Source organism: Bombina bombina, chromosome 7, assembly GCF_027579735.1.
Source record: "Bombina bombina isolate aBomBom1 chromosome 7, aBomBom1.pri, whole genome shotgun sequence".
Lineage (NCBI taxonomy): Eukaryota > Metazoa > Chordata > Amphibia > Anura > Bombinatoridae > Bombina > Bombina bombina.
The window spans coordinates 125,422,139-125,445,758 of NC_069505.1; the positions used below are offsets into that span (position 1 = coordinate 125,422,139).

Sequence of the window (23,620 nt, forward strand, 5' to 3'; positions counted from 1 at the left end):
AGCCAGAACATGGAATATTTACTCACAGTGGAACAATTAGCCAATAAATGGCATGAATATATTAGCTGCCCTATTGCTTCTATATAACATATAGATTAATTACCTAATAGACTGTAAGCATTTCCAGCAACTAACTCATCAAACTATATTGGATCTTATATTCACAATGGTCTGAAAAATAATACAAAAGTTAGCAATGGGCACTAATTGAACTTTCCTGCACTAGATTTCATATTTAATCATAAATTGGGTTAAAAAGTCAGCTCTAGATATTGATTTAATGATAACAGTTTGTGGATAAAACTGTACTGTAATGAATGAAAAAATAATAAATCCTTCTCTCTAACCATTAACCACTTCCTGAATTGATTCTGGTGAGATAAGATCAATAAGATGCCTGCAATATTAAGCAGATTAATAGTACATTTAACCCTTCTCTGCCAAATCAGCAAGTGAATGGATTCATTTATTTTAAAATGTCAATGTCCGTTAATCATGGGGTTATATAGGAGCCATCTCTCCCCCCGCTCAAACCTGATAATTGGCTAAATGCTGTCATTTTTTTCTGATCTAATTCTCAATTTATTTAGCCTTTTATGCATCTTAACCACTTAACACCATTAGGCCGTAACATGCCGTCCTAAACGTGCCGGGCTAACCCTTTTAGGACGCTATGGTAAGTCGTAAATTCTGCGGCGTCCTGCCGTATTCTGAAAACAAACGGCAGTTGATCCGACTGGGGGATGTGCCTAGCAACGCAGTCAGTTCCCCAGGTGCGAATCAGCGCCTGTTTTGAAGTACAAGATCACAGTGACAATTGTGCTTTTTTTGGGTTCACAGTCAGAACTTGGATGGATGGGTCCGTCCTGAAGGGCTTAATGATATGATCCCCTCCATTGTTATTTTTTTTATTACTCCTGCTCTCTGTACACAACAGAAAGCAACTCATAACCCTGAACCTACAAATTCCTCACTAACTGCACACTTTACACTCAATTCCAATCTGTGATTTTGACATTTGGAAAAAAAATGTTTCTCCTACATTGGTGTGTCCGGTCCACGGCTTCATCCTTACTTGTGGGAAATTCTTATTCCCTACAGGAAGTGGCAAAGAGAGCACACAGCAGAGCTGTCCATATAGCTCCCCCTCTGGCTCCGCCCCCCAGTCATTCTCTTTGCCGCTCTGAACAAGTAGCATCTCCACGGGGGTGGTAAAGAGTATGTGGTGTTAGTTGTAGTTTTTTATTTCTTCTATCAAGAGTTTGTTATTTTAAAATAGTGCCGGTTTGTACTATTTACTCTACAGCAGAAAGTGATGAAGATTTCTTTATTCATTTGTCAAATTTTCCTAAAATCAACAACTACGTCATTTATTCAGTCATGTATTATTCTGCCCCCTTCATTCATTGATTTCTTCTTCCTCTATTATATAGGGCAACCAATTAATAAATGAACAAATGAGCAAATAACTGTTGTATTCATTAATTTCATTTTCTAAATGAACACATTTTAGCAAATACTTAAACAAATAAACAAAAAACACATTTTTAAAAATCTACTGTTAACCTTAAATGGATAAGAAATTCAAAATGTAACTGATGATTCAGATAAGTAATTTTTAAATCCATTTCTTTTATTAAATACACTTTATCTTGGTATTCTTTTTTGAAAAGCATAAGTGCATATTCACAACAGCAGCAATAATGCACTTCTGGCAGGTAAGTGGTGATAAGTGGCTTCACACATTTGTTTCTTGTCACTGGCTCCCCAGATATGTTCCACTAGCTCACAGTAGTGCATTTTTTATCTGGAGTAGATTGTAACTATGTGTTTAATCACTTTGTAGAGGTTAAACAAACAGTTATATACTGTACAAGCAATAATGCAATGATAACATTAAAGCATTTTCTTTTTGCAGTTTTGTATCCCTTTAAAGGGACATTGTACACCAGATTTTTCTTTGCGTAAATGTATTTTGTAGATGATCCATTTATATAGCCCATCTGGGAGTGTTTGTGTAACAATGTATTTTTGCTTATTTTTTTAATAACATTGTGCTGATTTTCAGATTCCTAACCAAGCCCCACAGTGTCAGATGTATACTGATGTCTACAGACTCCTGCTAGCTCCTGTTTATGTTATTTGTCTTTTCATATGTAGGGAAGGGGGGGGGGGTCTCTCTTTTCTAGTTTCCCAGCCCCTTTCACAGGGTGTCCCAGCCTAACATCTTCAACACTGCTAAACTGGGAGCTTCTAAGGAAGTTTTTAAATGGTTTTATACTGGATTTTTAGATCAGTATCTGCATATTTGCTTTATAGTAGCGTCTATTACATACAGTTAGATGAAAATTGGTGTATACTGTCCCTTTAAGTGTTTGGCCTCTTTCACTAAACAATTTCACCTCACTCCTGTTTACAGTATTTTTGTTCCTGATAATCCTATAACGTTAGATTAAATACATTGCTTTCAAATTCATGTTTGTTGAATAATATTTAAAGGAACTTAAAACCTAACATTTATCTTTTATGATTCAGAACATACAATTTAAAAAAAAAATCCAATTTATTACTTTTATTTAATTTGCTTCTTCTCTTGGTATCCTTTGTAGAAAAGCATACCTAGGTAGGCCCAGGAGCAGCAATGCACTACTGGGTGCTAGCTGCTGATTGGTGGTGGTACATATAATGCCTCTTGTCATGGCCTCACCCAATGTATTTAGCTAGTTCCCAGTAGAGGATAGTTGCTCATTCAGCAATGATACCAAGATAATGAAGTCAAACTGATACAATGGGGCCGATTTATCAAGCTTGCTGAAGGAACAGCATTGCACTACTAGCAGCTAGCTGAACACATCTAGTTAGCCAATCACAAGAGACACATGTGTGCAGGCACCAATTAGCAGCAGCAACCACTAGTGGAGGATATGTGCTTATTCTTTTTCAACAGGGGATACCAAGAGAACAAAGCGCATTTGAAAATAGAAGTGAATTTAAGAGAGTCTTAAAATGACCTGCTCTGTCTGAATCATGCAAGTTTAATGTTGGCTTTCCTATCCCTTTAATCAAATTCAATCTCATTACCACACAACATCCACACCAAACTGCCTTATTACCATCTGTTATACCAATACAAAGACCTGAAGTGCATTGGCTGGCTGAAAAGACAATGGTAATTAATGGAATCATTTGTCCCTTGTGGCCATATTGATTTACAATTAGGCAGCGCCTAAGACAATCACTCATCTGGCTTATTGCACGATGCAGCATTTTGCTCACAGACTGAGTGGCTCAGACAGTTCGCATAGCAGCCTTAAAGAGGTGACATTATGGGATATAGCTTCCTTTTATATAGCGCTCACTATTATTGATTGTGCCACGGCTACTTCCCCAGCCATCGAGAAACTGACAAACCTAAAGGGATATGAAACCCAAGTTATTTTTTTCATGATTCAGATAGAGCATGCAATTTTATGCATTTTTCTAATTTACTCCTATTATCATTCTTTATTTGTTCTCTTAGAATCTTCATTTGAAAAGCAGTAAAGCCGTCCCATTTTTGGTTCAGCACCTGGGTAGCACTTGCTGATTGGTGTCTAAATGAAGCCACCAATCAGCAAGTGCTACCCCTGGTGCTAAATCAAAAAAGGGCCAGCTCCTAATCTTACATTCATGCTTTTTCAAATAAAGATATCTGAATCATGAAAGAAAAAATCGATTTAATATCCCTCTAATACAAGAGGCAGCAGATATGTACTAATACCCCTCTGCCTGTTAGCCAAACTAATTTTAAAAACACGGTGCACCTATTCAAAATCCATAATAGAAATTATATTTCATGGACAGAAAAAAAACCAAAACATAATTAACAGCAGAGCTTTTAACTTATTATTATTATTATTATAGGGGAAAGGTTTCACCTGTTTTTAGGCTCAGCAAATGGAGAGGAAGTGTCTGTATCTGCATCTAACACGTTGTCAATCTCCATTTGAGTTTTCTCATATATCTTCCTCTTTCTTTCTGGAAGAGACTTGTTATCTATCGGTGGAAAGTCGTAGTAGCCCTTTCTCTTCGCTTTCAGGCGCAGTTTGTTGCGGTAATGTTCTATATCTGATTTCTGCTTCAGTGCTTTATTGACCTAGTAAATAAACATGTTCATCAATTCATCAATGCTATCTATAGCTATTCTAGGTATACATAACACACTAATATTAATAGCATGCGATATTTTAACACCACTGTTTTTAATTATTATTACAATGTTATATAGGTAAGATTGCACTATATAAATGTCTGTATCTACATATGGCTTTAATATTTGCTGCTCTATTTGACAAATGCTCATGTGAGAAACGAACGATTATGGATATGCACAATCTGATTGATATTTTTAAGTGTGATTTGTTTAAAGCTAATTTTTAATGCTTGAGTGGCTAAAGTTGTTTTCAAGTTAGGGCTATGAGCTGGTCTATCTATCTATCTATCTATCTATCTATCTATCATCTATCTATCTATCTATCTATCTATGTGTCTATCTATTTACTCAATATAACAAAAGTCAGTACACCTTACATTACTTCTTTTATTTTTTTAATGCTTCGTATGTCCACCATTATTTTTGATGACAGACTCAATCATCCTCTGCATGGAGGATAACGGTGTTGTACAAATTTCTAAAGAGATGTTCTGCCATTCATCAGAGACAATTGTTTTCAGATGCTCTTTGCTGAAGAGGTTGTATTGTTCTACCTGTCTCTTTAAAATACCCAAAGGTGTTCTATTTGATTTAAGTCAGGTAACATACTTGGCCAGGTCATAGTTTTCACTTTTTTCTTCTTTAGAGTTATCTTGTGAGTCATCTTGTCAGCCAGTATTTTGGCATATCCAGAGGCATTTGTGGTGCCTTTTGTAGTCATGCAGCCCCATTTCATCACAGTTCCAACTCCGTGCTTCACTGGTTGGGGCTATGCATTCACTGTAATAATCCTGGCCAGGTTCACACCAAACATGCTGGACATCATCTGAGCCTAAAACATTTATCTTGGTCTTATTTGACCAAAGAATGTGCTCCCAATATTCATCAGGCTTCTTTTCATGCTGTTTAGTAAAGTTTAATCTTGCTGTTTTGTGCTGAAGAGCAAGCATGGTTTTTTTTCTTGGACGCTGTCCATGGAGGATGACTTTATACAATGTCCTTCACACTGTCTGAGCTGTCACAGAAATTCCAATTTCCATTGATAACCCCTGAGACAAATCTGAAGCACTTGCCTGTCTGTTTTTCAGAGTAAGATTGCGCAAGTAGTGCACTGTCCATGGCGTGATTTAGGAAGATGACCACTGCGTCTCTGATTACTGGTACTACGGCTCATTCTATAACTCCTGATTAATGCTGCAACTGTGTTTTGACTGATTTTTAGTTGGCCAACGATCTTCCTGTATCCTTTTCATTTTTGTGAAGTCCCACAATCAGATTTTTCAATTTCTCTGGCAATTCTTTTCCATGCCGAGCCGTGGTGCAGACATGCAGATAGACACAGCCCATAGGTCCAAAATTTAGTAAATTCTGGTGTTCACAGGTCATTTTATAACCATGTTCATGTAGTTAGGCTAACTGAAAATCACAGGTGTACTCAATTTTGTTTCAATAATCTAACTTGTGTGTCAGCGATCACAGGTGTATTCACTTTTGTTGCATTGAGTTTATACTTTGGGGACTGTATTTTCTATATAATCTTTCTAAAGTATTTATTTGTTGTTATTCCTAAAATGAAATACTCTACATGCCAATTTAGAAATAATGTAATTATTGAGAGGTGGTACCATTTAAAATCATTTGATATTTAAGTGATATTGCACAGGGGTGTACTCACTTCTATTTTACACTTTATCTACTTATCTATCTCACTACACACCTGTAATCTGTGTCATAATGTCAAGCTTCAAAATTTGACAATAATTACATAAAATCATTTTGAGATAAACGGTAGTAATGTACTATACCTCTCCGTTGATAATAGCCAGGTCTTGATTTCGGTCTGGTGGAACTGTAACTGGTTTTATTGCAATTAATTGCACTGACCCAGAAGATGAATCAAATGGATCAACTGGCATTTTGTTACTTTTATCAAACAGTATAATCCCTTCTTCTTCGTCACTAATAGGCACTGAAAAATAAAGCAAAAAGTACTTTATTAATTCAGGGCAGAAGTATTAAAATATATTGATTATCCCATTGTGTGGCAGGCAAAAGATTTAAATCACATCAAGTTCATTGAGATGATATCTATATATTTAGTCCAAGGGGTCAGAATGGCCCTTGTTTCCGTGTGAGCATTCAGGCTCGCTGGAAACAGCAGTTATGAAGCAGCGGTCTAAGGAACGCTGCTCCGTAACTTGTCTGCTGCCTCTGAGGCTGCGGTCTTCAATCCGCCCGATCCTATACGACCTGGCTGATTGACACCCCCTGCTAGAGGCCGATTGGCCGCAAATCTGCAGTGGGGAGGGCATTACACAAGCAGTTCTAGTGAACTGCTTGTGCAATGATAAATGCAGACAGCGTATCATGTTGGACAGACATTGGTAAATCTACCCCAAGTGTCAACCAAAAATGATATATGTTAAAGGCACAATAAGGTCAGAATGTAACTTGCAATTGAAAAATATTCAATTTACTTCTATTATCAAATCTGCTTAGTATTATTTGTTGAAGAGTAAATCTAGGTAGGTAGGCTTGTAGGAGCTCAGGATTGTGCATGTGTATTTAGCATGTGGCAGCAGTGTTTGTAACAATGTTTTCAGACATTTTATACATGGTTGCAAACACTGCTGATCACATAGAGGGACTAATGATCAAGAGCTCTCCGGTCAGGTGATATGATCTAAAATGATCCTCCACCACTGTAAGATCCCTATTGAAATTTTCAAAAGGCAGATTCTGCTATACTTCTTTATTTATTTCTGTATGTGAAGGAGAGACAAGCCCAGTGCAATCTAGCACTGCACGACACAAGAGTTCTGCTGCATTTACACTTTGTTCTCTGTATTCTATTACTTTACACTTCAGATTACATTTTATTACATTTAAACTTTGCACTTTCTATTCTGTATTTTATTTTGTATACAACATTGTATTCAGGATTGTGATTTTACAAATTCTGATTATACTTTCACAGTTTTTGTGTAACTTTAACAAATTAAGATCATACTTTGTATATTTAATGTGTATATTTTACATATTACATTGCACTTTGCATTTCTTCTATTAAAAATAAATACTGAAAAACTCTCAGCTTCAGTTTTTGTAAGGGTTTGGTGGTAGAAGCCCAGGATGCACAAGGAGAGGCTGAATAGGATAAATTTCAAAGTACAGACAAGGATGAGACAGAGACGTAGTCAAGCAGGCCAATGATCAGTTCAGGCAGCAAAGGTTTGTGGTTGATTAAACAGGCAGAATTATGGATAACAGGATAAGAGCAAAGTTCGTAACACTGGGTACACAGTATATAGGCAGAGAGAGACACCTCCTTCCTTCATGTAACAGGCGTGATTTGAGTTTCTGTCCCTTTAAGTGGTAGTGTGTGTGCGTGCACCTAAGGAGCATTCAGAATGAAGTCTGGATTGTGTAACACGCTATAGAGTGTTGTGTCTTGCGGTCTGTGAAGTTTCTGGTAGTTCATACGGATGTCTCACACGCAGCTCCCAGTGCAGTGGGGCGTGCGGTATAGTGGAGTCGGCCGCCTGGGGCCGTGATATAGAAGAGAGAGGTAAGATATTGTGTGACCTTGACAGTTTCTCACAGAGCTTCATTACTTTCTATGGGCCAGATAATCAAACATATAGTTTGGAGATAAATAATCTTGCAGACTTCACAGGGGCTGAACTCACTGAATTTTCTATGAAAAAAAGAGTGGAGCCTGAAAGTCACAGAGAGAAGAGAGATGCCTTCCATAAAAAGTAATTAAGCTTTCTGAGATAAACAATTTTACATGGGAGAGAAAACGTTACCGGAGAACACCTGGAGCTGATATAAAGGCTCAGTTTGCATCAATTACAAATAAAACTGAAAATGTTTACACTTTAACTTTAATTTTTCTATATTTTAGTATATATTACTTTTATGTTAAATAAGTGCATTGTGAACTTTGAGCAAACTTCTCCTGCATACAGTTGGCAAGATAAATAATTTATACCAGCTTGTTTAAAATGCTCACATAATTTAACAGGAATTGTGAGAGAGCTTCAGACATACACTGGGAACTCCCCTGTTTGGCCAAGGGAACTGCCCTGTCCCTCCAACTTTCAGAAAATATCAGTTTTCATTTTACAATGGAGCAAATACCAAATGCAATGTATTGTAAAATATACACAGAAATATACAAAGTATGATCCTAATTTGTTAAAGTAATACAGAAACTTTCAAAACATATGAGAATTTATAAAATCACTGCTGGATCTAAATCTAAATGTATTCAAATATAAAATAGAAAGTGCAAAGCTTAATAAAATAATAATACTGAAAGGACCCAATCTGAAGTGCAAAGTAATATAAAATACAATGTACAAAGTTTAAGTGTAACAAAACTCTCATATCATGCACTATTATATTGCACTGGGCTTGTCTCTCCTACGTATACAGAAATAAGAGAGATCTCACAGTGCTGGAGGGTTCCACCCATTTTCTTTTGAGCATTAATTTTAGCCCCTGTGAAGTCTGTACTACAATTTCTCTCCAAGCTGGAGAATCCTTTGATCATCAGGCCCAGAGTGAGAAAGAGACATGCACACTTCTGAGCCAACTTAGTTCACAATTTAACAAAGGATACCAAGAGAATAAATCTAATGTTATAATAGAAATAAATGAAAAAGTTTTTAAATCACATAATCTATATGTATACTGAAAGTTTAATTTTGACTTTACAGTACCCTAAAATGATCCAATATAAATATAAAAATATTAGCTTGTTAGTAACAATGTAAAAAGTTGATCAAATTCCGTTAGTAACATATATTATTAAATGAAATATTTCAAATTATAATTTTTAAACGTTACCATTTTAAACCTATAATAGCAAAGGTTACAAAACAACAAAAAATAGAAATCGTAAGTATTTTTAGAAGAATAAAACATTCAGATCATAATAAATCCCAGCAGTAGCAGGGACCCTGGAGTGCTCATCTCTGTCTGCAAACCCAGCAGGTATCCATATTAATTACTCATATGCACCCATAGAGGACTATTTATGTTTGTTCAGCTGAGCCTCGGATATGGACCACCCAGGGTGGCATAGTTAAAGGAGGACATGCAGCCCTAGATAAACCACCAGCAGGTTATGTAAGAATATAAATTACCTGTTACCTAATATATATACAGGGAGTGCAGAATTATTAGGCAAGTTGTATTTTTGAGGATTAATTTTATTATTGAACAACAACCATGTTCTCAATGAACCCAAAAAACTCATTAATATCAAAGCTGAATAGTTTTGGAAGTAGTTTTTAGTTTGTTTTTAGTTATAGCTATTTTAGGGGGATATCTGTGTGTGCAGGTGACTATTACTGTGCATAATTATTAGGCAACTTAACAAAAAACAAATATATACTCATTTCAATTATTTATTTTTACCAGTGAAACCAATATAACATCTCAACATTCATAAATATACATTTCTGACATTCAAAAACAAAACAAAAACAAATCAGTGACCAATATAGCCACCTTTCTTTGCAAGGACACTCAAAAGCCTGCCATCCATGGATTCTGTCAGTGTTTTGATCTGTTCACCATCAACATTGCGTGCAGCAGCAACCACAGCCTCCCAGACACTGTTCAGAGAGGTGTACTGTTTTCCCTCCTTGTAAATCTCACATTTGATGATGGACCACAGGTTCTCAATGGGGTTCAGATCAGGTGAACAAGGAGGCCATGTCATTAGATTTTCTTCTTTTATACCCTTTCTTGCCAGCCACGCTGTGGAGTACTTGGACGCGTGTGATGGAGCATTGTCCTGCATGAAAATCATGTTTTTCTTGAAGGATGCAGACTTCTTCCTGTACCACTGCTTGAAGAAGGTGTCTTCCAGAAACTGGCAGTAGGACTGGGAGTTGAGCTTGACTCCATCCTCAACCCGAAAAGGCCCCACAAGCTCATCTTTGATGATACCAGCCCAAACCAGTACTCCACCTCCACCTTGCTGGCGTCTGAGTCGGACTGGAGCTCTCTGCCCTTTACCAATCCAGCCACGGGCCCATCCATCTGGCCCATCAAGACTCACTCTCATTTCATCAGTCCATAAAACCTTAGAAAAATCAGTCTTGAGATATTTCTTGGCCCAGTCTTGACGTTTCAGCTTGTGTGTCTTGTTCAGTGGTGGTCGTCTTTCAGCCTTTCTTACCTTGGCCATGTCTCTGAGTATTGCACACCTTGTGCTTTTGGGCACTCCAGTGATGTTGCAGCTCTGAAATATGGCCAAACTGGTGGCAAGTGGCATCTTGGCAGCTGCACGCTTGACTTTTCTCAGTTCATGGGCAGTTATTTTGCGCCTTGGTTTTTCCACACGCTTCTTGCGACCCTGTTGACTATTTTGAATGAAACGCTTGATTGTTCGATGATCACGCTTCAGAAGAGTGCTGCATCCCTCTGCAAGATATCTCACTATTTTTGACTTTTCTGAGCCTGTCAAGTCCTTCTTTTGACCCATTTTGCCAAAGGAAAGGAAGTTGCCTAATAATTATGCACACCTGATATAGGGTGCTGATGTCATTAGACCACACCCCTTCTCATTACAGAGATGCACATCACCTAATATGCTTAATTGGTAGTAGGCTTTCGAGCCTATACAGCTTGGAGTAAGACAACATGCATAAAGAGGATGATGTGGTCAAAATACTAATTTGCCTAATAATTCTGCACACAGTGTATATATATATATATATATATATATATATATATATATAACTGAATGTTTCTCTTTCATATGGACGACAGAAAATATTTGAGTACAATGTCGACTGTGTTGACTCACAATGAGTTAATCCTCTGTATGCCTCTTGTATACAACCTCCACTGTCCCTTCAACCAAACAGGTAAACATTGGTAATTGACATAGAAAATACCTCTGACGGCTAAAGAGATATTAATTATTTGGTTGCAGACAGAGCTGGCTGTATTAAATATGAGTCTTGGTTTACATAGCTTGCTATGTGTTAGTAAAAGGATCAATGTAAATAAAGTAAGGAAATTCTTACCAATTTTTCGTGTTTTTTTGGTTAAACCTAAATGATGAAAAACAAAATAAAATGCAAAATGACACAGTAATTACAAATGTAGCTAATGGTGTCTTAATTTCTGTAAGCCATGACTGTATGATAACATTCACAAACTATACAAACATGATCATGCTTCTAAATGACATACATTATAGTAGCCATGAAACAATAATAAATTAAAAATGAAATTAAACTAACAAAAACATTGGTAAAATAATATAGCCCTGATATGAAAAGTTAGAAGTGGCGATTAAAGCATATTATATGTTATATTATTATTTCATAACAAATTTTAACATATGTGTGTGTATATATATATATATATATATATATATATATATATATATATATATATATATATATATATATATATATATATATATATATATATATATGTATATATATAAAATATAGTAGCGGTAGTAAAAAAACAAAACAGGTTTTGCGAGATCCAATAAGGGAAGAATCTGATCTTTGTTCTGTAGTTTGAAATTACTTTCAGCTCTTTGAAGGGAATCAACACTGTAGAATTTGTAGCATCAACCTAATTTTCCAGAGGTAATCTCTTGTCAAATCACAATGCACAAAATGCATTGGATTATGGGTACCATCCTGTGATGTATTTTTTGCAAGTTTTTAATAAATATAATAAAAGTTTCTCATTCTACCTCCTTGTTTTTGGACCAAACCTTAGTATTACTAAGCTAATTGTGAGTTCAGGCCTAGCATTGTAAACAGATTGTAAGAATATTGTATTTCTTAAACTTTAAGAGACGTTTATATGTAAAAGTCAGATATAATTATGTATTAAAGCAAACATTAGTCTGAGAACAATATGCAGATTTATTTGTTAAAATTATAATAGTTTAAAAAGGGGCCGTAAAAATTAAACTTTCATGATTCAAATAGATCATGGGATTTTAAAAAACGTTCCACTTTTCTTCTATTCTTTGATTTGTTTTCATAGCATCCTTTGTTAAAAAGCATACCTAGGTAAGCAAAGGGCAGCAATGCCCCACTGGGAGCTAGCTGATAATTGGTGGCTGCACATATAATTAAAAAATGGTGTATAATATAAGAGCGCTCACAGCGAAAGAGGAAGGCAAAATGGATTAATCTTCAATGACAATATTCACACACATAACATGAATTATACTTAAAAATAAAAATAATTTATAAAACAAATGTTGATTAGTGGGCAAATTGGAATCATAAATGGCAATATTGCTGCTCTTACTCCACTAAATGAAAGTTTATAAGTTGCACCGCTTTTTCGGGTTTAATATATCTAAACTGACAGTTGGTTCAAGTGGAACAGACAGAGGATCTGAGCAGGTAATTGATCGCTAACATTTGCCAGGATAACAAGCCGTGGATGTAAGGTACTACATATAAAGGTACTGAAACCCTGATCCAAACTAAGCCACATCACTTGTATCATCAAAAAGACAGCCTGCTGGCAGTGACACCCGTGGAGCAGACAGAAAGTCTGAGCATGTAACGGATTGTTAACTTCCGCCAGGAGCATAAACCGTGGATATAAAGTACTCCATTAAAGTACTGTAACCCTGATCCAAATAAAATGATATACAGTATTTGGCAACTAACTGAGCCATTAAAGGTTTGGATACACTTGAACCAACTGTCAGTTTAGATACATTAAACCTGAGAAAGTGGTGCAACTTATAAACTTTCATTTAGTGGAGTAAGAGCAACAATATTGCCATTTATGATACCAATTACCCCACTAATCAACATTGTTTTATAAAAAGATTTACATGGGGATAATCTAGTTTTACGAATATTCTTATAAATTGTGACCGGTCACATTTTTATTCATTGTAAATTTGAATAAATTATTTTTAATTATAATTCATGTTATTTGTGTGAATATTGTCATTGAAGATTAATCCATTTTCTCTTCCTCTTTCGCTGTGAGCGCTCAGCACTCTTATATTATACACCATTTGTTCTATCTATTTTAACATGCCTGTGGGAGCAGGGTATATAAGAGCTAAGGGTTTAGATCTGCGCTACTCTTCCATCTGTATTTTGCCTGCATATATATGCCTCTTGTCATTGGCTCACCCGATGTGTTCAGCTAGCTCCCAGTAGTGCATTGCTGCTCCACACAATAAAGGATGCAAAGTGAATGAAGTACATTTTATAACAGAATAAATTGGAAAGTTGTTTAAAATTGCATGCTTAGGAAAAAGCAGCTATTTCAAATAAAAAATAAAGGTAAAGGAGCTATTTGTAAGCAGTTTAATATACTCCAGCAGATTATTACAATATTTAAAGTGATTGTTTTAATCATATTAAAATATTTAAATCATCTTTATGAAAAGACAATGATTAAACATATTAAAGAGACATTAAATATAAAAAATATCGAACAAAAGATAAATGTTGCTAAAATGTGAAATCTTAAATATTTCTGCACGAAAAGGTAATGCTATTTAAATTGATAGCGAAATTAATGGGATATTCAGCTCTGTCTATTGTCCATTGACTGATAAGGACAACGCCCAATGCTCTATTGGTACAAATAGACAAGACTCCAGAAAATAAAACAATAATACTTAAAAAAAATAATAATAATAATAATACAAAAGTTTTTCTCGTATATATCAAGTAAAATTAAGAAAAAGAGAATACCTTGGTGTATATTTAAAAATATTACTTGCAAATGTTGTTTATGTTTAAAATAAAACTGCCTGTAAATGCTTGTGCAAAGTGTGTGCTATGCAGGTACTGGCCAATAACTGTGTTGCTAGGCAATGACAAGCCTGCAGGCAGTTAATAAAAAGTAGGTTTATTCAGCAGATGAATATCAATATCAAAAATGTATTCCATTTTAAAGTATATCTTTAAGATGGAGAAAAAAAAAAAGGTTTATTTGGCTGACTGAATCTGATTAAGAAAGTGCTACTGGTGAGTAATTTGGCTGTTCAAGTGATGTAGGTTTACCTTTCAATAATTATTTTCTTACATTGCATATACAATACCAAGCAGTGCAATTCAGAGCCTGCACTTGGGGTATGAGTTACTATATAAAGAGACATGCCTTTGAGCAAAACTAAAGAGAAAATGTACATGACTTCTTCAGCAGTAAGGGTTAACACACATTTTGCCATATAGGCAATCTTTTATAGCAAAGAATGATATTATGTTGCTCAAATCAAATCTGATTGGGCACTATTAAAACATATGCTGTGAACCAGTGATCTGCTAAGTGATGAAGCACGCAGGTCCTCACCGTTACGCTTTGCTGCCTCCTCCTTTGACACTCGGTGCTGAGATATTACTGGGTGGGGGCTGCTCCTGTCTGAGCTGCTGTCTTCTGATTCGTTACTGATGACCGAACCGTTCTCACAGGGCGATCGGCTGTGGGTTACCATAGCAACACAGACAAGTTATAGGGTGGCACAAAATGTAAATGTCAGGATTTGGGGGAAGGAGAAAATGCTGGGTCATATTTTTCTTTGATACAATTTAACACTGAAAACTCTGAAATCTAGCACATGAACACAGCCTATTTTATTCATGTCACATTTCTTTAACACAGTCCTTTTTAATTGATCCATCTCAAAAAAATATTGGCTAGATAAAATGTACTATACTAAAAAAATAAAATAGCTTGTTATAATACAAACCCATGGCCTGAGGTTATATTACTGGAACACTGAAGCTGATAAACTACTAGTGAACCCTCTGTTATCTGTAATTTGGCACCTGCTGCATATTTCTTATGTGCATCATATAGGAATGATCAGGGAGTAACCAGCATCTGGATACAAATATATAAAAAAAAGTCTACATCTGGTATAACGTAAATCCTTCAACACAAGGTCTTATTTATGTAGTTTTTCAGATAGGAACATTCCTCATGGTACAGTCAAAGGGAAAGAAATCTTGAACTTATATATATTTATAAAGGCTATTTTGGCACATTTTTGATCAGTGATGCACACTCACTATAGTTAAAGGTACAGTATACATATATATAATCATATACAATCACGCAAACAGTAAATAATTTACCTTTAAAGGGACCGTTAACACCTTTGTAGAATTGCAATAAAGTAACATACTGGGTGATTTTAAAAATATTTGTAACCTTATTTGCTGAATTTTTTTTCAATCGCCAAATTCCACCTGCCACTTGCCTTATTTAGAAGAGCAAATCCTGATACTGTAGTATACAAAGATAGACATGCTCATTATGTTAACAAAATCTCTGTTGTATTTTTTATTGTATCATCTCCAGTTAGAGACAGTTATGGGGCGGGGTTAGGCTTGTAAAGCCTACTATGTGCCCTATAAGTTCTTAGAATTGGTAAACTATTAATTTTCTAACTTAAAAGGGAAGGTAAAGACTAGGGGCCAGATTACAAGTGGAGAGCTTAATATCACTTTCAAGAAAGCGATATTTGTGCTCCACTATGTAATACCAGTGCACGCTAATGTGCGCTAGTATTACAAGTCAACAGCAATGCGAACGCAACCTCATTTTCACATTGCTGGGAAGCATTGCGCTCACGAGAGTGTGGTTCCATAGGCTCTTATGGGAGCCTCATTCTGATGTTGTCAGAGACAGCATCAGAACCTTGCGCAGGGAAGGGGTAAGTAGCCCAACGATGGGCAGCATTTAGTAAATATATATGTACTCTCACCAACTTTAGCCCCAAAATAGTGCCTAGTGCTATCTTTATTTTTTTAATAAAATACACTACACTGTATTTTGGGGCAGATTTATAAAATGAACCAGAGATAGGTAGCAATAAACAGCCACTTGTAATGGCTGGTTAATTATCGCGCGTCCGCAAACAGGCAAATATGCCTGTTTGCAGGCACGCAATAATTTAGCGCTCCACTTTTAATCTAGCCCTTTGTAATTACAAGACACTTCTGTTATAGAATAACATAACAGCAACATCTAAACATATTTTAAACAATTTAACATCTTCTTTGCTACAATTCGGCTAGATTACGAGTTCTGCATTATGAGTGAAAAAGCAGCGTTATGGCTCTTTATCAATACCGCTGGTATTACGAGTCTTGCAGGTTTAGCAGCACCTGACACTTTTTTGGCCATAACACAATGTAACTACCGCAGCTTTCAAAAAGTTCTTTTTCAATGGGACTTCCATAGCACCGGGATTAAGAGTTTGTCTGCCCGGCCATAAAGTGAGCGGTATAGCCTATACCGTCAAGATCCATACCGTAAACTGAAAGTCAGTAGTTATGGGTTTTACAAAGCTGTAGCATAAAATTCATAACTAAAGTGCTAAAAAGTACCCATAAACTATTAACCCCTAAACCGAGGCCCTCCCGCATCGCAAACACTATAATACAAATATTAACCCCTAAACTGCCGTACTCCTGCATCGCAAACACTAGTTAAATAATATTAACCCCTAATATGCTGTCCCTAACATCGCCGCAACCTACATTACTGTTATTAACCCCTAATTTGCTGCCCCCAAAATCGCCGCCACTATACTAAAGTTATTAACCTCTAAACCTAACCCTAAGTCTAAGTCTAACCCTAACACCCCTAACTTTAACATAATTAAAATAAATCTAAATAAAAATGACAATTAATACCTAAATAATTCCTATTTAAAACTAAATACTTACTTATAAAATAAACCCTAAGCTAGCTACAATATAACTAATAGTTATATTGTAGCTATCTTAGGTTTTAATTTATTTCACAGGCAAGTTTGTATTTATTTTAACTAGGTAGAATAGTTAGTAAATAGTTATTAACTTTTTAATTCCTACCTAGTTAAAATAAATACAAATTTACCTGTAAAATAAAACCTAACCTGCCTCACACCAACACCTAACCTTACACTACAATTAAAAAAACAAAAACAAGAATTAAATACAATTAACTAAATTACAATAAAAAAAAACACACTAAATTACACAAAATAAAAACGAAATTATCCAATATTTAAACTAATTACACCTAATCTAATAGCCCTATCAAAATTAAAAAAGCCCCCCAAAATAAAAAAAAAAACCCTAACCTAAACTAAACTGCCAATAGCCCTTAAAAGGGCCTTTTGTGGGGCATTGCCCCAAAGAAATCAGCTCTTTTACCTGTAAAAAAAAAATACAAACAACCCCTCAACAGTAAAACCCACCACCCACACAACCAAACCCCCAAAATAAAACCCTATCTAAAAAACCTAAGCTCCCCATTGCCCTGAAAAGGGCATTTTGATGGGCATTGCCCTTAAAAGGGCATTTAGCTCTTTTTCTGTGCCCAAAGTCCCTAATCTAAAAATAAAACCCACCCAATAAACCCTTAAAAAAACCTAACACTAAATCCCGAAGATCCACTTACAGTTTTTGAAGACAGGACATCCATACATCCATCCTCAACGAAGACGGGAGAAGTCTTCATCCAAGCGGCAAGAAGTCATCCTCCAGACAGGCAGAAGTCTTCATCCAGATGGCATCTTCTATCTTCATCCTTACGACGCCGGAGCGGCTCCATCTTCAAGACATCCGGCGCTGAGCATCCTCTTCTTCCGACGGCTAAAGAAGAATGAAGGTTCCTTTAACCCCTTAATGACCGGACCATTTTTCAATTTTCTTACCCTTAATGACAATGGCTATTTTTACATTTCTGCAGTGTTTGTGTTTAGCTGTAATTTTCCTCTTACTCATTTACTGTACCCATACATATTATATACCGTTTTTCTCGCCATTAAATGGACTTTCTAAGGATACCATTATTTTCATCATATCTTATAATTTCCTATAAAAAAAAATATAAAATATGAGGAAAAAATTGAAAAAAACACACTTTTTCTAACTTTGACCCCCAAAATCTGTTACACATCTACAATCACCAAAAAACACCTATGCTAAATAGTTTCTAAATTTTGTCCTGAGTTTAGAAATACCCAATGTTTACATGTTCTTTACTTTTTTTGCAAGTTATAGGGCCATAAATACAAGTAGCACTTTGCTATTTCCAAACAACTTTTTTTCAAAATTAGCGCTAGTTACATTGGAACCCTGATATCTGTCAGGAATACCTGAATATCCCTTGACATGTATATATTTTTTTTTAGAAGACAACCCAAAGTATTGATCTAGGCCCATTTTGGTATATTTCATGCCACCATTTCACCGCCAAATGTCATCAAATAAAAAAAAAGTTCACTTTTTCACAAATTTTGTCACAAACTTTAGGTTTCCCACTGAAATTATTTACAAACAGCTTCTGCAATTAAGGCACAAATGGTTGTAAATGCTTCTTTGGGATCCCCTTTGTTCAGAAATAGCAGACTTATATGGCTTTGTGGTTGCTTTTTGGTAAGTAGAAGGCCGCTAAATGCTGCTGCGCACCACACGTAAATTATGCCCAGCAGTTAAGGGGTTAAATTAGGTAGCTTGTAGGGAGCTTGCAGGGTTAATTTTAGCTTTAGGGTAGAGATCAGCCTCCCACCTGACACATCCCACCCCCTGATCCCTCCCAAACAGTTCTCTTCCCTCCCCCACCCCACAATTGTCCCCGCCATCTTAAGTACTGGCAGAAAGTCTGCCAGTACTAAATAAAAGGAGTTTTTATTTTTTTTAATAAAAAAAAATAAAATGTTTTAGCTGTGATGGACTCCTGCCTTAGCCCCAACCTCCATGATCCCCCCCCCCAGCAATCTAACCCTCTCCCCTACCTAATTGCCGCCATCTTGGGTACTGGCAGCTGTCTGCCAGTACCCAATTTGCCCCCCAAAAAAGTGTTTTTAATTATTTTTTATTACTAATTTATTTTTTTTCTGTAGTGTAGCAGCCCCCCACAATACCCCAACCCCCTCCCAGATCCTCATATATATATATTTCCCCCCCTCTTCCCACTCATTGGTGTCAGTGTGGGTAGGTGATCGCGGGCACGCGCGCGCGCACGCGCACGCGCATGCGCGCCCCCGCACGCTCCCGGCACCCGGCGTGCACATTGCACTAACAGGAGCCGGATGCCGGGTAGCGATGGGCCGCCCACCCGCCTCCCAGTTGCGCTCCCACCCACCAACGAACCGGCCGCATCGCTACCGGTGCAGAGAGGGCCACAGAGTGGCTCTCTCTGCATCGGATGCTTTCTAAGGGTATAGCAGGATGCCTCAATATCGAGGCATCACTGCAATACCCTGAGAGCTGCTGGAAGCGATTGCGATCGCTTCCAGCACTCTCTTAGACAAGTGACGTACCAGGTACGTCCATTGTCACTAACTGCAAGTTTTTGCAGGACGTACCTGGTACGTCACTTGTCATTAAGGGGTTAAGGGACATCATCTTAGATGGCGTCCCTTGAATTCTGATTGGCTGATAGAATTCTATCAGCCAATCGGAATTAAAGGGGAAAAATCCTCTTGGCTGATGCAGTCAATCAGCCAATAGGATTGAGCTTCAAACCTATTGGCTGATCCAATCAGCCATAGGATTGAGCTCGCATTCTATTGGCTGTTCCAATCAGCCAATAGAATGCAAGCTCAATCTTATTGGCTGATTGGATCAGCCAATAGGATTGAAGCTCAATCCTATTGGCTGATTGCATCAGCCAATAGGATTTTTTCATCTTTAATTCCGATTGGCTGATAGAAATCTATCAGCCAATCGGAATTCAAGGGACACCATCTTGGATGATGTCCCTTAAAGGAACCTTCATTCTTCGTTAGCCGTCGGAAAAAGAGGATGCTCCGCACCGGATGTCTTGAAGATGGAGCCGCTCCGCGTCGGAAGGAAGATAGAAGATGCCGTCTGGATGAAGACTTCTGCCCGTCTGGAGGATGACTTCTTGCCGCTTGGATGAAGACTTCTCCTGGCTTAGTTGAGGACTTCTTGCCTTGCCTTGTCTTCAAAAACTATAAGTGGATCTTCGGGGGTTAGTGTTAGGTTTTTTTAAGGGTTTATTGGATGGATTTTACTTTTAGATTAGGGACTTTGGACACAGAAAAAGAGCTAAATGCCCTTTTAAGGGCATTGCCCATCTAAATGCCCTTTTCAGGGCAATGGGGAGCTTAGATTTTTTAGATAGGGTTTTATTTGGGGGGGTTTGGTTGTGTGGGTAGTGGGTTTTACTGTTGGGGGTTGTTTGTATTTTTTTTACAGGTAAAAGAGCTGATTTCTTTGGGAAATGCCCCGCAAAAGGCCCATTTAAGGGCTATTGGCAGTTTAGTTTAGGCAAGGGTTTTTTTTATTTGGGGGGGGGGGGGCTTTTTTATTATGATAGGGATATTAGATTAGATGTAATTAGTTTAAATATTAAATAATTTCGTTTTAATTTTGTGTAATTTAGTGGAGTTTTTTGTAATTTAGTTAATTTTATTTAATTAATGTAATTGATTTAATTGTAGTGTAAGGTTAGGTGTTAGTGTAACTCAGGTTAGGTGTTATTTTACAGGTAAATTTATATTTATTTTAACTAGGTAGCTAGTAAATGCTTAATAACTATTTACTAACTAGTCTACCTAGTTAAAATAAATACAAACTTAGCTGTGAAGTAAAAATAAAACCTAAGCTAGATACAATGTAACTATTGTTATTAGTTATATTGTAGCTAGGTTAGGGTTTATTTTATAGTTAAAGATTTAGTTTTAAATATGAATTATTTAGGTATTAATTGTAATTTTTATTTAGTTTATTTTAATTATGTCCAAGTTAGTAGGTGTTAGGGTTAGGGGTTAATAACTTTAGTATAGTGGCAGCGACATTGGGGGTGGAAGATTAGGGGTTAATAAATATAGGTAGGTGGTGTCGATGTTAGGGGTGGCAGATTAGGGGTTAATAAGTGTACTGTAGGTGGCAGTGACATTGGGGGCAGCAGATTAGGGGTTAATAAGTATAATGTAGGTGTCGGCAATGTCGGGGGCGGCAGATTAGGGGTGTTTAGACTCAGGGTTTATGTTAGGGTGTTAAACATAAATTTTATTTCCCCATAGGAATCAATGGGGCTGCGTTACGGAGCTTTACGCTCCTTTATTGCAGGTGTTAGGCTTTTTTTTAGCCGGCTCTCCCCATTGATGTCTATGGGGAAATTGTGCACGAGCACGTAAAACCAGCTCAAAGCAGCGCTGGTATTTGAGTGGGGTATGGAGCTCAATTTTGCTCAACGCTCACATATTGCTTACTATCTCCGGGTTTTTGCAAACCTGTAATAGCAGCGCTATAGGGAGGTGAGCGGTGGAAATAACTTGCAAGTTAGCACCGAGTCGCTCATAACGCAAAACTCGTAATCTAGCCGATTGTTTTTTAATTAGGCAAGACTGCTATTTTTTTATTTATTGCTATTCGCCTGGAAATAAGCTTCACTAAGCAGAAAAACAAACCTGTCTTCTGCTAATGAGAGTAAGAGGGGCAAATAAAGCTTTCATTATTCAGATAGGGCATGAAGTTTTAAACAACTTTCCAATGTATTTTTATTATCACATTTGCTGTATTCACTTGATATTCTTTTTTGAAAGCAAAACCTAGGTAGGCTCATATGCTAATTTCTAAGCCATTGAAAGCCGCCTCTCAAAGCATTTTGATAGTTTTTCACAGCTAGAAAGTGCTAGTTCATGTGTGCCGTATAGAACATGGTACTCACTCCTGTGCAGTTATGCAGGAGTCAGCACCATGGGAATACGTAGGGGGGGCAATGCACTCTTCCATTTTGGTTAATATAGCTGGGTGCTTGTAAGAGAGTGCCAGGCTTTCTATGTCTTGTGTTAACATGTTTAGTTGTAATTTTCTCAGTCACTGAGAGCTGTGCACCCAGTCTGGTTTGAAAGTGCAGTCTATTTTCGTGTTTTGTATGTGTCTAGGTAAACTACAAAAGGCATGCATCACCCTTTTTGTATCTTAGATTTTTTGGTTGAAGGCATGCATTGTGTGGCTGTATGTTAGGGACCCATGAAGGAAGATACCTTGACGTGGTCCTGGGATATCACCACTTGGCCAAATACTTTAACTAACTCTTCCATTTTGCTTTTAATTTAGCTGTGCGCTTGCAAGAGAGTGCTAGACTTTCTATGTGCTTTGTGTATATGTGTAAGTGTATATATATATATATATATATATATATATATATATATATATATATATATATATATATATATATATATATATATAGTTTGCCAAAAGAACTGAAATAAGAGTTTAGTCTACAGATGCTCCCTAAAGACTCCCTAAAGCACTCCCTAAAGACTCTACTGTTCAGGGATGCATACAACCTACGCTAACCTTACTTTATACCAGTTCTACTCCTCCATTGCTATCCCCTGAACCCCCTTAGCATGTAAGCCTAAGAGTCCAGCTCTTTGTAGATTACCTTCTTAAGAGCTGACTACAACAGTGCGACTCTTGGCAGGGCATTTGATCCCTATAATTCTTTTGTTGTACTCCCCCTTTGTTTATAGCGCTGCAGAATCTGTTGGCGCTCTACAAATAACCTATAATAATAATGCTTAGTTTATAGTGTAACAGTTTTTATAGAATAGGTCACACAGTATATGGATGCATACCTGAGTACATACCTCTTTCTTGTTTCTGAAGATTTGAGCATTTTTTCAGTGCTACCATCTTTTGTACTGTCCCTTTCCTGTGACAAATTAAGAGATGGGACCACAGTCTCTTGGGTAACTGGTAGTGCCTCCTCATCGCCTCCTTGTTGTCCGAGGTGCTGTTTAGCGTAATCAAAGCCTTGAACTGGCTGTTTGAATGTGCATATGGATACAAAATAAATATCTTTAGATCTTGACAATCTTATTGCTAAAATTTAGGAGATAGCATCATAAATACAATACTTACACTATAATTGATATTAAACCCTTCGCTACCTGGAATTTCTGAGAAAACTTGCCCAAAGTACCAGAGAATTTTGTAACATTTTCCCATCACTTAATTTACACAGAAATAGAGCCTTTGTTTTTTGATTTTCATATAAAATCTATATATATTTTTTTGGGGGGAGGAAGCACATAAAAAGAGCTCTCAGTAGATGACAGTTTCAACAAGCTATTTATTCTCAGAATAAAAAAAACATATGTTAAAATTAACAACAACAAAAAAGTTGGGATCCTTCATACACAACTCTCTACCCTCCCTTCTCCTAATTGCATACTGTGCCACCATCTTTGTTAGTATCGGCAGTATGCAAGTGTGCAGTTGGGGGGGAGGGTTTGTGTTTTTTTTTAATTTTATTTAATGTATTTATCATTTTCCCCTCACCCTTCCTAATTCCCCCTTCAATCGATTGCTGCCCCATCTAAATTTCCCCTTTTCTGTAGGGATCCAATCCTCCCTATCCCCTACCAAAAAAAATGTTCTGTAGCTTTGGAAAATCTTCCCTTCTTTCCCA

General features: G+C 36.8%; 1 protein-coding gene across 1 annotated transcript in view; it reads right to left on the reverse strand.

Annotated features, from left to right (window-relative positions):
* Nucleotides 1-23,620, reverse strand: part of KIAA1549L (KIAA1549 like) — a 316,552-nt gene that overhangs the window by 129,690 nt on the left and 163,242 nt on the right. The window contains exons 11-15 of the mRNA XM_053689305.1: nt 22,797-22,972; nt 14,522-14,649; nt 11,242-11,268; nt 5,998-6,161; nt 3,918-4,135 (exon numbers count right to left, since the gene is read on the reverse strand). Of these exons, the coding sequence (XP_053545280.1) occupies nt 3,918-4,135; nt 5,998-6,161; nt 11,242-11,268; nt 14,522-14,649; nt 22,797-22,972 (713 nt within the window). The remainder of the gene's footprint in view (nt 1-3,917; nt 4,136-5,997; nt 6,162-11,241; nt 11,269-14,521; nt 14,650-22,796; nt 22,973-23,620) is intronic.